This window comes from Kogia breviceps, chromosome 12, assembly GCF_026419965.1.
Source record: "Kogia breviceps isolate mKogBre1 chromosome 12, mKogBre1 haplotype 1, whole genome shotgun sequence".
In the NCBI taxonomy this organism is placed as follows: Eukaryota; Metazoa; Chordata; class Mammalia; order Artiodactyla; family Physeteridae; genus Kogia; species Kogia breviceps.
The window spans coordinates 84251045-84265403 of record NC_081321.1 but is presented as its reverse complement, the minus strand read 5'-3'; the positions used below and the strand labels follow the sequence as shown (position 1 = coordinate 84265403).

Here is a 14359-nt window from a genome sequence, read left to right as displayed (position 1 = left end):
GCGGGAGGCGGGACTAGGGGACGCTTTCGGACGCTATTACCGGGTTGGGCGGGTCGGGCCGGGGTGGGGAGGGGTTTGTGGGTGAAGCCTGGGTCCCCCGCCCGCTGAGGAGATGGATGAGGATGGGCTTCCACTCATGGGGTCAGGCATAGACCTGACTAAGGTTTGTAAAAGAAGGAGTTGGACTTTGGCGACCTGGGAGGAGGATGGGGAAGGGACGCCGGGTTCCCAGAGAGACACCCCCACACACAAACCGTGTCTCTTTTTGCTCAACCCTGGCTTGGGCCTGTCTTTCACCTCTCTCGGGAGGGAGAGCCCCACAGTCCACATTAAAAAAGGGGTCCCTCCCGAGCTAAGGGGGGCGGGGGTAATTGGCCTCTCCCAGCCTTCGCTTCCCGGGTCAAGAGTCCCTGTCCTCAAGGGTGAAGCGCTGGCAACACGGGCCGGTCCCGACCTCTAACCCTACCTCTTTTATTCGGCCCTTGAGTTTTTGCGTGTTGCCTTTACCTGCGAAAGTTCACACCTGTGAATCCAGAGCCCATTCTCAAGCTTTGCAGCCTCTGTCACCTTTGGACACCCCACCCCTACAGTTTAGGAAAACAAGTTAATGACTCTTGGTAGTACTTTCAATAACTCATCTCACAGAGCAAAACGCCCCGTTGTTATTAATATCCAGGGGATAGCACGGTGTACGTTCCTCCTGTATGGATCATGTTTATTTTTACGTGACACAGGTGCCAGCTATTCAACAGAAAAGAACGGTGGCATTTCTAAACCAGTTTGTGGTGCACACTGTACAGTTCCTCAACCGATTTTCTACAGTTTGTGAGGAGGTAGGTCCTGTGATACTCGTTTAATGAGTAGCCCAGATGTCACCTTGCACTTCTGAAAGTAACAAATGAGTAAAACAAGAATTACAGTCTATATATTCATGTACCATAACCTCTTGTCAGCCGGTTATTATGTTAGCATTACCTTAAATCCTCTTTGATTCTCTTACCATAATTTCTACAGCCCATCTCTGCTGAATTAATTTTCTAGAAGCTTTGTGAAATAGTTCAGGAAGGTTTATTGTGGTTAAAGAAAGCAAAAGGAATTCCAGGATTTCACAGTTAAAGACATTTTTTATTTTGAAATTGGTTATGTTTCTCTTACCCCAAAGATTACATTTTAAGTATACATTGTTTCAGTTTATATCAAAATTATTTTACATTGCTTGATCCAAGAGATGATGGAGAGGTAGCCTAGAAACATAACTGGGGCATCAAATATCATGGAAATTAAAAAAAAAATACTTTCTGAAATGACTTGTGAAGTAAGGATTAAGTAACCCAGTTACAGGTGAGGTACAAGATCCAGGGACTCCTGTCTTACAAAAAGCTAAAAAAGAGAGTGGGGAGGAAAATGGGAAGCATGGGTTGAAATTGGGTTTAAGAAAGGAGAAAGGGTACAAGGAAGTAGAACAACAGTCGTCTGAAACCAAAAGGTGTTGTTCTTTATCAGTCTTCTTTACCGCTTGAGGATCATGTTAAACCTTAGGGCTCCATTTTGGTGTCATGAACTTCCTGAGTGCTGAAGTTACTGTTTGCCATTGGACTGAGTATCCTCCACAATCAAGTCCTTGCACAGAGACTGTTCATAGAGGGGTGGTTGCTGCCTAAAAAGTGTGGGAGTCAAGATTGTTGTCACTGGGGACATTATTGTGTACTAGGAACAGGATACATATACATACTTGAATACCAAAGAAGATCATTGACTGTGCTCTGTCCATAGACTAGAGAAAAGCCCCACACTGGTATGATAGTATTTCTCTGTAGGCTTGCAAATTCTACTTTACAGAAGTTCAGTGACCACTTAAAGCTAAATACCCTTTCAAGGATGCTTTATACAGAAATTAAAATGATTTCACTCAGAAGTCAAGTCCTGCTGCAGGAAACACCCTGAGAATACCCAGAGACTTCCCAGTCCTAGCCAGTCTCCTGCTTTTTTGTACAATGTTTGATGTATCTCCATTCCAGATGCATTTTGATTGGCACAATAGGAATGTTCCCAAGAAGTTAACTAGTGAATACCAATTTTTGTCAGTTTAATTATTGTTAACTTATGCTTGTTAAGCTATTATAAAAGTCCTGTGATTAATTTTTTTTATATGTATACCTTTTATTTCCTTTTTTGTCTTTTTTTTAAACATCTTTATTGGAGTATAATTGCTTTACAATGGTGTGTTAGTTTCTGCTTTATAACAAAGTGAATCAGTTACACATATACATATGTTCCCATATCTCTTCCCTCTTGCGTCTCCGTCCCGCCCACCCGCCCTATCCCACCCCTCTAGGTGGTCACAGAGCACTGAGCTGATCTCCCTGTGCTATGCGGCTGCTTCCCACTAGCTATCTATTTTACATTTGGTAGTGTATATATGTCCATGCCACTCTCTCACTTTGTCCCAGCTTACCCTTCTCCCTCCCCCTGTCCTCAAGTTCATTCTCTAATAGGTCTGCATCTTTATTCCCATCCTGCCCCTAGGTTCTTCAGAACCTTTTTTTTTTTAGATTCCATATATATGTGTTAGCATATGGTATTTGTTTTTCTCTTGCTGACTTACTTCACTCTGTATGACAGCCTCTAGGTCCATCCACCTCACTATAAATAACTCAATTTTGTTTCTTTTTATGGCTGAGTAATATTCCATTGTATATATGTGCCACATCTTCTTTATCCATTCATCTGTTGATGGACACTTAGGTTGCTTCCATGTCCTGGCTATTGTAAATAGAGCTGCAATGAACATTTTGGTACATGACTCTTTTTGAATTATGGTTTTCTCAGGGTATATGCCCAATAGTGGAATTGCTGGGTTGTATAGTAGTTCTATTTGTAGTTTTTTAAGGAACCTCCATAGTGTTCTCCATAGTGGCTGTATCAATTTACATTCCCACCAACAGTGCAAGAGTGTTCCCTTTTCTCCACACCCTCTCCAGCATTTGTTGTTTCTAGATTTTTTGATGATGGCCTGTGATTAATTGTTTAAAACGAAGCAAATAGGACTTCCCTGGTGGCGCAGTGGTTAAGAATCTGCCTGCCAATGCAGGGGACATGGGTTCCATCCCTGGTCCGGGAAGATCCCACTTGCCGTGGAGCAGCTAAGCCCGTGCACCACAACTACTGAGCCTGCGCTCTAGATCCCACAAGCCACAACTACTGAAGCCCACGGGCCTAGAGCCCGTGCTCCACAACAAGAGGAGCCACCACAACGAGAAGCCCGCACACCACAATGAAGAGTAGACCCCGCTCGCCACAACTAGAGAAAGCCCGCACGCAGCAATGAAGACCCAATGCAGCCAAAAGTGAATAAATAAAATAAATGTATAATAAAATAAAATAAAGCAAATAACGCACCCCCCAAAAAAATTGGGAGAATGGGGGAAAATGAGATAATTCACAGTTGAGTCAAAGAATATTCGGTTCATTCTGTCTTATAAATAATATGAGGTAGAGCCTTGGCGTATAGTTTTTGTTAGATATATTAATAAAAACTGCATGGAGACAGGAAAACTATTTTAACTTGTATAAGGTTCCAGCTGTTGTTTTTGTTTAGTTATCAAAATCACTTCTGCCTTCTCATTAAGACAAAAGAAATTGAAATGTGATATGATGATTGATAGAGTAAGGGGCTCAAGTCAATATTTTTTATCTAACAGGCTCAGAGTCTAGGTGCTTGCTTCCCTGAGTTTTATCTTGGACTGCTGCCTCTATAAATGGCATAAAGAATTGACTGACTGAAAAGCAGTAAGCCAAGGATTTAGCCCTTCACTTTGTATACCACAATAGAGTGGAGAAGAATCTGAAGAGAGACTGTTCCAGGATTGTTAGCAGAGAAGGGCAAATACTCCATCCCCATACTTATCATCTCCAGTTTAAAAAGTAAACAACAACAAAACAACCGACAAACGCATCTGTGAAAGCAGCTTCATAGAGCTGCCCTGAGGTAGAGATAGCCCCGCACCTTTGTAGGGCCTAACAGTTTTCAGTGCCTGGGGAGTGAATGTTATTTGCTGAAGGCTAGATCAAATATAATAATTGTCTTTTGTTTATTGATTGCTTATGCATTATCAAAGCCTCCTGATTCACTCTTTCCCCCCTTCTATTCTTCTCTCCACCACCGCCCAAATCAGTTGGCTGTTTTGACTATTATCACTATTTCCTATTTCTTCCTTGAACTCTAGAAAAAATTTTGTTGACCAAAAATTCATGAAATTTAAAGGTAGCTTATGCCTTTTTCTCCTTAATGGATGATAATCTAGGGTTGACTGTAACTCATTGTTTAGAATTCATATTGTAACAGTTTGGATGTTTATGTCAGTTGTAGACTTTTTATCAATACTTGGTGTAATGACAATAACTAATATTTATAGTGTGCTTATTCTGTGCTAGGCATTGTACTAAGTGCTTTGCATGTATTTCATCATCACAGACCAGCTCTTTGAGAGAGGTCCAATTATCTCTATTTTAGAAATGCAGAAACTGAGATGTAGAGAGGCTTAAATCATTTGCTTAGTCGTTTATTCATTCACTCACCATGTATTTGAGTGCATAGAATTTATGGCTGCAGTAGCTGCTCTAACTTGCCCACAGTCACACAGCTAGAAAGTAAAAGAGCTGGGATTCCAACTCTGATCTATTAACTAGTAAAAACAAAACTGTTTCAGTCTTCTGTTCTGTTGCACCATCTGATCTGAATATGATGCATATTTACATCATTTTCAAGGGAGAGACTGCAGTGTCTTCTTTAAAGCTATTTCAAAGTTTAGTTTTTAGATTTGTATTCTCTTCTTTACTATGCCATGTCTATTTGATATAATGTCTTTTTGATATGATAAATTCCAAGGATATAATATAGGTATTCAAACACGAAGTGTCGTTTTCTCCCGAGTTAAGATCAATGTAGTTTTCCAAAATGGGTTGTTATTTGTTTATAGCACCTGTTAGACCTGTGGGCCTTGTTTAGTTAAAGCCTTAAACAAGAACCAAAACGACTCCGTTTCCCTCAATAAAAAATGAACCTCAGTTATTACTTTTTGAACTGGAAGTGAACTGGAGGAAAAAGAAAACCTGGTAGGTTTTGGTTTGTTTTGGGTGGGTTTGGGGTTTTTTTTTTTTTTTTTTTTTTTTGAGGAGGGGGTTGAATTGGGGGTTTTTTGTTTGTTTGTATGTTTGTTTGGGTTTTGGTTTTTTCACGTAATCTGGTTTGAACCATACCCAAACAGTAACTTCAGTCACAGCTAAACTCAGACGGGAATTAAATTTGAAACCAATTGCTAGGGCTCTTCATCACTAATACCAGTTTTAAAGTCCTCTGAGAAAGAGAAAAGTGAAGAAGGTAGCTTTTTAAACACTTTCTGGATACTGAGCCACTTTGTAACTCTTCTAATGACTAGAACCAAGGTAGAAGAAAAGTTAGAAGACAGAGAAAGGAAAGTAGTTGAATCAGACCCAAGTGGCAGAGTTACTTAGGGTCATCTCTTCTTCCCTCAGAAGTCTCCAGTAAGCATTTCTATTCTGGCCCTTATCAGCAAAATCTTGTGGAAGCCCACTGCGACTGCAAATTTTAAGTGGAAGAAGGTGGAGGAAGACAAGTTCTATGCATAGCACAGATAAGACTGAGCAGAAATTTAACCTTATTGTGAATCTTAAAGTTAAAAGTACTCAATATCAATAAACAGGGCAGTCAGGTGTGTTATTTTGACTCAGACTTGTAACATGCCTAGAATACTGGGGTTTTTGTCATTTTTAAAATATTCTAAAATGTTTCTTTTTTAAAAAATCTTTAAGTACAGGAAAAACGTGCTGAGAATTTTCATACAACCTAAAAAAAATCTACATCCAATTTTTAAGCCCACCATCAGACTTAACCTTCAACCAAATAATGTTTTGCTTAAAACCCAATTTTCTGCTACAACTTTTCCAACTGCCTTTATAACTTTTACAACTGCTGGGTTTAAGTGTCAGATGAAGCTTAGTAAAGCCGTGGATTGCTCCCCTCTCTGGTTTCCAGGACATATTCAACCAAAAGTGGTATACCAAGAGATCCATTAATTTAAAATACTGTTTCTCTTTTAAAGAACTGGATTTACAAATTGCATATTTTACAAACCTGAAATACCAGTGTTATTTTTTTTCATGTTCAACTGTTAACTCCATATTTCTTCCTTTGTCTTTTTTCTCTTCAATAAAGTTCACCGCCTTAAGAATAGGCAGGTGATGGATGCATCAAGAAGTTTTCAGCTTATCTGACAAACTAGGTACCTTGTATTTTCCCCTCTTGTCCCAAATCAAGGTATTTCAGGTTTGCTTTAAATCCATATAAAGAGGATGGATGGTTAAATGGACGGGAAAGATTGTTACCTTTCTATTTCCTCTCTGCTGAAACTTTCAGAGGTGGGGACAGTTACTGTTATTGATCATGTTACTTATAATATATCCGCTGTCATCTACACTTCAGAGTAGTAGTTCTCAACCAGGGGACATTTGGCAATGTCTAGAGATGTTTTTAGTTGTCACAATTGGGGAGTTTTTGTGGCATTTAGTGGGTAGAGGTCAGAGATTCTGCTAAACATCCTGTAGTGTACAGGATAGCCCTTCACAACAAAGAATTATCCAGCCCAAAATGTCAATAGAGCCAAGGTTGAGAAACCTACTTTATGGTGGTCTAGGGTTTTAAAAGGAAAATGCAGAAAACATAAACATCTTAGAAATGAGCTTCAGCAGCCCATAAATGAAGCCGGGTGTATTTTGTCAAGTGACAGTGGCTTTCTAAAAAGTACATATTTATGTGTGTTATAGCAATAATTACATGGGAACAGACTCAAAAACATTTATTATGCTGAATAATCTTTGAAAAGCAGAGGTTCTTAATTGTGCCATGGATCCTAGTGAAATGCAATTAATGTTTTTAAATGCATAAAATAAAATGTGTAGTATTATAAAAGATACCAATTACATACTTAAAAACTCAAAAACATGATATAGTAATATATCCTTTATTAAAGCGTTAAGTTGTATAACAGGTAACATATTTAATATTTTAGATTCTCAAAAACCAGCTCTAGAGAAGATAGATAATACCTTTATGGAAAAACATGATTTATCCACAGCAAAGACCTTCCCTAGCCAAGAGGAAAAGCCTTTTGTTGATCTGATTTTCAGAAAATCATCTACATAGTGGTTCTAAATTTGGAGTACATGAACTTGGATGGGGAAAAAAAATCATGTATATATATTTTTTATCTTTAACTTAAATTTCACATTTTCTTTAAATTTGGTCAACAGAAATCACAGTAGTATTAGGACCTATGACTCTCACCAAAAGAAAGCACAGATTTTTTTTTATTAAATTACAGTTGTTTCAGATTTCTTTAGACTTCACAATTACCATTGTTTCTAGATTAGATATCAAGAATATTCAGATAAATTATAACTAATTAAAATATATTGATGCTTAGATCAGTGTCTTTCTTGTCTTGCATGAATAAATCATTCATATAATCTTGTTTTATTAAGCAGGTCATTTCATTTTGGTGAGGTTTTGATAATAGTAGGTGAAAGTAGGTAAAATGAGTGCCAAAGCAAAAGATTGACATACCAGATGAATCTGCATCCAAAAAAATTGGGAATTACTGCTCTGGAAAGTATAACTTTTTCTTCCCAAGCCTCTTTAATCTTCCTTATCCACGAGTAGTTTTCTGAATAAACATTTTCATCCTTATTCCCTTATTTTCTAAGACTAGTATTTCAATCCTTAGCCTATCTTGTGTAAACATTTGAGTATCCATTTAAAGACAATTTATGATCTAATCCTGAAAAAAAATTTAATACCTATCTTTTTAAATAATTCTAGATTAAACAGCATCTATTTTAGGAAATTTGATCAGAAAAATTTGATTCCCAGTATTCAGTACAATATCATCTTAGCAACCTGAGAAGCAGGTTGATCATTTATTAGCTTTGAATAACAAAAATTGTATCTATGCAATACTCAGGAATTTTCCATCATTTTAAAAAATTAATTAAACTTTATTTTTTAGAGCAGTTTTAGGTTCACAGCAAAATTGAGCAGAAAGTATAGAGTTCCCATTTATTCCTTGACTCCCACTCCCTACCCTGGTGCACAACCTTCCCCATTATCAACATGCCCCACCAGCATGGTACATTTATTACAATCAGTTTGTTACAGTCTGCATTGACACATCAACAGCCAGAGTCTATGGCATCATGCTTTAACAAGCTGAAATACTTCCAAAAATATTTAGTATCTGGAGTTGGAGTGTTTGAGTTCAGATTATTTTACTTGTGTAAAGACTCAGTTTTCTCATCTTTAAAAGAGAAATGCAAATCAAAACTACAGTGAGATATCACCTCATACCGGTCAGAATGGCCATCGTCAAAAAATCTACAAGCAATAAATGCTGGAGAGGGTGTGGAGAAAAGGGAACCCTCCTGCACTGTTGGTGGGAATGTAAATTGATACAGCCACTGTGGAGAACAGTATGGAGGTTCCTTAAAAAACTAAAAATGGAACTACCGTTATGAGCCAGCAATCCCACTACTGGGCATATACCCTGAGAAAACCATAATTCAAAAAGAGTCATGTACCCCAAAGTTCATTGCAGCACTATTTACAATAGCCAAGAAATGGAAACAACCTAAATGTCCATTGACAGATGAATGGATAAAGGAGATATGGTACATATATAGAATAGAATATTACTCAGCCATAAAAATGAATGAAATTAGGTTGTTTTTAGAGATGTGGATGGACCTAGAGTCTGTCATACAGAGTGAAGTAAGTCAGAAAGAAAAACAAATATCGTGTATTAACACATATATGTGGAATCTAGAAAAATGGTACAGATGAACCTATTTGCAGGGCAGGAATAGAGATGCAGATGTAGAGAACAGATATGTGGACACGGTGGGGGGGAAGGGGAGGGTCGGATGAACTGGAAGATTAGTTTTGGAAAAAATACACTACCATGTGTAAAATAGATAGCTAGTGAGAACCTGCTGTGTATCACAGGGTCCTCAGCTTGGTGCTCTGTGATGACCTAGATGGGTGAGATGAGGGGGAAGGTGGGGATATATGTATACATACAGCTGAGTCACTTTATTGTACAGCAGAAGCTAACACAACATTGTAAAGCAATTATACTCCAATAAAAATTAATTAATTAATTAATTAAAAAATAAAATTGGCATCATAGGGACTTCCCTGGAGGTCCAGTGGTTAAGACTTTGCCTTCCAATGCAGGGGGTGCAGGTTCGATTCCTGGTCGGGGGGGCTAAGATCCCTAATGCCTCACAGCCATAAAACATAAAATAGAAGCAATATTGTAACAAGTTCAATAAAGGCTTTAAAGAATGGTTCACAGGGACTTCCCTGGTGGCGCAGTGGTTAAGAATCTGCCTGCCAATGCAGGGGACACGGGTTCGAGCCCTGGTCCGGGAAGATCCCACATGCCGCTGAGCAACTAAGCCCGTGTGCCACAACTACCGAGGCTGCGCTCTAGAGCCCACGAGCCACAACCACTGAGCCTGCATACTGCAACTGCTGAAGTCTGCGAGCCTAGAGTCTGTGCTCCGCAACAAGAGAAACCACCACAGTAAGAAGCCTAAGCACTGAAACCAAGAATAGCCCCCACTCACCGCAACTAGAGAAAAGCCCGCGTGCAGCAACGAAGACCCAACGCAGCCAAAAATGGAATAAATAAATAAATAAATACATTTATTAAAAAATGGTCCACATCAAAAATAACAATTGGCATCATAATAGTTTCTATTTCATAGACTTGGTGTGAGATTTCAAATGATACTTGCATGTACAGTGTAGCATACTAAGGTAAATGCTCAAATGTTTACAGTGATGATGATTATTGCTTAAAAGTACATATTTATATAAATATATTAAAATAAAAATGAATTTTTAATTTTTTCTTTTTCTGTATTCACTTATTTTAATCAAAACAATGTATGCATTTTAAAATAAGTTAGAAATTATCATTCACTTTACAAATTAACTTGCTATGGGATTACTGCAGTTACTAAGCTTCTGCAGTGAATTAAATGACTGATTTGTCAAAATTTCATTTCCGTGATTTTCAGGAAAAGACGTATAATTTGCAGAGGAATTTATCCATATGATGTTTTATAAGCCTGTGTTTATATTTGTATCAAAGCCTTATGTAAACAAATCCTAGAAATCAAGGTTAAACTTAACTTCAAATGCCATTAAAACTAGATTCTAATGTTTTATTTCTAAATTATATCTTTGTAGATATCAAGAATGCTCATCTAAAAAATAAGTGTCTTGTGAAGAAGTACCAACTACTCTATGGTTGCTTTCAGTTTTCTCCCCCTCTAAATATGGGCAAAATGATCATTTCTTGGGGTGTTAAAATTCTGCTTATGAGTTAGTCAAGATCTTGATAATAACCCAGAAAGCAGTCAGAATGCTGCACATCTGCCAACTAGTAAACTGGCCAACTGCTTGTAGGCTATGTCACTAATAATGTTTAGGATGAGGGAGTTTTAAATAAATGTTCTTATGGATCATATTTTATGATGTTACCTTTATTTGTGTGGGAGTGTATATATGGCTAATTTAATTGTACAGAATAACTAGAGCATGGTAAGCTCTTGGTTCTGGTTTATCTTGGATTTTGATGGTAGGTTGATTCCTTTTGCTTTTTTAGTATTCTTTCTTATTTTTTCTCTTTGTTTTAATTCTTTCCGACATTAACTACTCATCTTACAGTTTCATCCTTTTTTATTTTTCAAACTTGAAAAGTTTGTATTTGGGACTAATTGTATATATTTATGTGTTTAAGTAATTTATAAAGGCAGATCCTGTTCCATTCTGTTTTGGGCTAATTTTTATTCTTGTGTTCTGTGAAGAATTCCTTCATTCAACAACAAATAATTATTAGGCTTCTGTTAAGTGTCCAGTACTGTTCTGGCACTAGGGGTATAACAGTGAATAAAAACCGTTGTCCTCAGAGGAGTTTACAATCTGGTCCCAATGATTGATTATGGCTCTGATAATGAGTTTGATAAGGCTGAAAATGTAACTTTTTCTTTTCTGTGAATACAGCTTTATAAAATAACCGTGAAGCATGCTAGTGAAGTTAATAGAATACTTGAGTTCCCATTCTTACTCATATAAATAAGAGAGTAGTATATTAGAAAATCACAAGTATTTAAACCATAGTTTTTATTATTTTCAAATCTGCCGTTTGTTATCCTTGTTAACGGTTTATTTTAATCAGACTTATTCTTTTTTTTTTCTTTGGACTTCATTCTTTTGTTTCTAATCTTTCTTTTCCAGAAACTGGCAGACCTTTCTCTTCGTATCCAGCAAATTGAAACAACTCTCAATATTTTAGATGCAAAGGTTTGTATTTCTGAATAATTTATAGGATAAACTTTTCTCTACATATACCAGCTTTCTCAGTCACACTTAACTTTAATTGCGTTTAGAGGTGAATTCAGTTTAGCTTCTGCATCCATGAAGTGGTGCAGTGTTTTCTTTTGTTTAATTTATTATAATTGCAAAGGAAATGATCTTCATCATGAACCACTAACCGAGTCTGTTTAAATGTACACATGGGTCAAGGTTTCTTTCATTATTTGAATCAAAAGCATAATGAGGAACATGTTAACAAATTGAACTGTTACATAGTTTACTTCATTTGATGGAAAACTCACAATTATCTTAATAGTAATCATTGGTAACACAGGGAAAATTATGTAAAACTTTACATGTCTCCAGAGCAAAATTTGGAGAAAATATCACCTATTTTCCATTTGTAAATATATTAAATGCTAAAGTAAAGGATACCAATTTTGATGTCAGAAATTACAAAAGATAACTTTTCATCTTATAACAGCAAAAATAGAAGGATTGTTTTGATTTGAAAGCTTGCAGGTTTTGTGTGCTTTTCTTCTATATAAAATAATGGAGATGCTAGTATATTTTTGTGACTTTGTCCCTTTTTTTAAACATCTTTATTGGAGTATAATTGCTTTACAATGGTGTGTTAGTTTCTGCTTTATAACAAAGTGAATCAGCTATACATATATGACTTTTTCCTTTTATCCAAAAGTTTGATGTGAAAAAATATGTATTGAATATTTATAAGGAAGTGAAATGACTAATATCTTTTAACATATGGATCAGAATGTCTAGCTTGTACTTTCTACATCTTCCTGTGGACTTCAGCCACTGTATTTCCCTCAGAACATTTCTTTAGGTTGTAATTTAGGATATTTGGCCTTGAACATGTTCAAGATAGTCTCTTAGTAGCCATACCCACTTGAAACTATTTGGGCCATAGCCACTGCGCTAAATACTGTAATCAGTCAACAGTTCTCAATGAATATGCTGCTTCAGGTCTTACTACCATTGGTTTTTCATTATTCTTTATAATGAATATGTGTATTATTTTAATGTTTGTGGAATTCTTAAGTTAGAGTTCAAGGTCACGAGTTAAGTTGCCATATGGACAGATTAACCTTTATTTTTTCCATGGCCATAGAGTTAATCCTCAAAGTTAGCCAAACATTTGACAAATGTATATCGATATCAGGATGAAATCAGAAAAGAGGGTTTGCATGGATCTTGCAAATCCAGCCTGAAATGCTTAACCACTGACAACATGCTCATTTTTTGTGTATGAAAAGTAATGCATTTTAGTAACATTCAGTGATGTTACTAAAGAAAAAAAAGGAATAAGCTGTATCATACATTAAAATGTGGCAAGAGTTTTCTCATTTCCCAGATTATTCAAACTTAAAATGTGCTACAAAGCACTTTTTGAGGGGTAACACAATAAGTTTAATAAAAATATTTTTACAACTTTGTGAGCTAGGTTTTCTTATCCCCGCTTTACAGGTGAGAAAATTGAGGCCTAGGATGATTGACACAAGGTCACATATTTTGTGACTTAAGACCTAGGCAGTCTGACACCAAATCCCATGTTCTCATTCCTTACACTAGGATTCCTTAGATTTTAAAAATAATTCCTGAGAAAGAATGGTGATATGCTAAATTAGATTGGTGAGAAATTCTTCAAAAATATTTTATTTGTGAATGCCTTTAACTTTTAAGTAGTTTATGGCATGGAGAATTTCAACCAAAGATGAGATTTTACAAACCTATTTCTATAGGCTTAAAAACTTATGACAGCTATTTAGAACACACACACACACACACACACACACACACACACACACACACACACACACAGTTAGAAACTTAGTGTTTAAGAACCTAATATTATCCTCATATACCAACATTAATTTTCTTTTCTCAGTTGTCATCTATCCCAGGGCTAGATGATGTCACATTTGAAGTATCTCCTGTAAGTGACACTAGGATCACAAATGAAACACATTCTGAAACCACTTCAGAGCAATCACAGGTAAGTATTTAAGTTCCAGGAAACATGAGCAGATGTCTTGGTTGAACCAAATAGACCTAATCAGCAGGTTTGAAGAAAGAAGTTAAATAAAAATGTAACACTTTGAATAGTAATATTTTAAACCTTAAGATAGAAAATGAAGTTTGAAAAAAAGTTATTAGCTTTTCATTTGTTATTTTGAAGGGTTTCCTGAAGTTAATATTTTTCTTGCCTATAAAAGAAAGAAAACCTATACAGAACTAGGAAAAATCTTGAATATTATTGTTTTCTTCAAGTTCACTATGGAAGTTTTTTTCTTAGTTCTTATAAGAAATGTATCTTTTAAATGCTTTATTATAAAAACTTTCAAACGTGAACAAAAATAGAATAGTACAATGAATACCCAAATGCCCATTACCTGGATTCATCAGTTAAGATTTTGTTGCAAATGCTCCATCTTTTTTTGTCACTTACTGAAGTGAATTCCAGGCATCATGTTATTTCACCCCTGTATAATTCCTTGTGAAAAGCTCTGAAATTTTCTTGTGTAACCACAGTGCCTTTATCATATACAATAATTCCCTGGTAATATCTAACTCCTTGTTGCCTGAAGTCTGCTCCGTGGGCCAGCAGCCTCAGAATCACCTGAGGGCTTGTTAGAAATGCGGGATCTCAGGTTCTACCCCATACTTACGGAATCAGAATCTGCATTTTAACAAGATTGCTATGTGATTTGCAGACTCTTGAAATTTGAGAGATCCTAATCTAAGAAATACCAGTTGTCTTAAAAAGTGTGTTTGGGGAGTTTATTTGTTTAAATCAACATCCTAGTAAGACCCATGCTTTGTGTTTGTTTCTTATGTCTTAATGTTCATTTATGCTCTATATAAATTTAAATTTTATAT

General features: G+C 36.3%; 1 protein-coding gene across 2 annotated transcripts in view; it reads left to right on the top strand.

The window, feature by feature from the left end:
- WASHC3 (WASH complex subunit 3) overlaps positions 1-14359 on the top strand; it is a 49658-nt gene continuing 35299 nt past the window's right edge. The window contains exons 1-4 of one of the 2 annotated variants that reach the window (XM_059081988.2): positions 1-163; positions 735-833; positions 11381-11446; positions 13368-13475. In XM_059081988.2, coding sequence (XP_058937971.2) covers positions 113-163; positions 735-833; positions 11381-11446; positions 13368-13475 — 324 coding nt within the window. In that variant the 5' untranslated portion in view covers positions 1-112. The remainder of the gene's footprint in view (positions 164-734; positions 834-11380; positions 11447-13367; positions 13476-14359) is intronic. The other variant, XM_067009989.1, reaches the window with a different exon arrangement.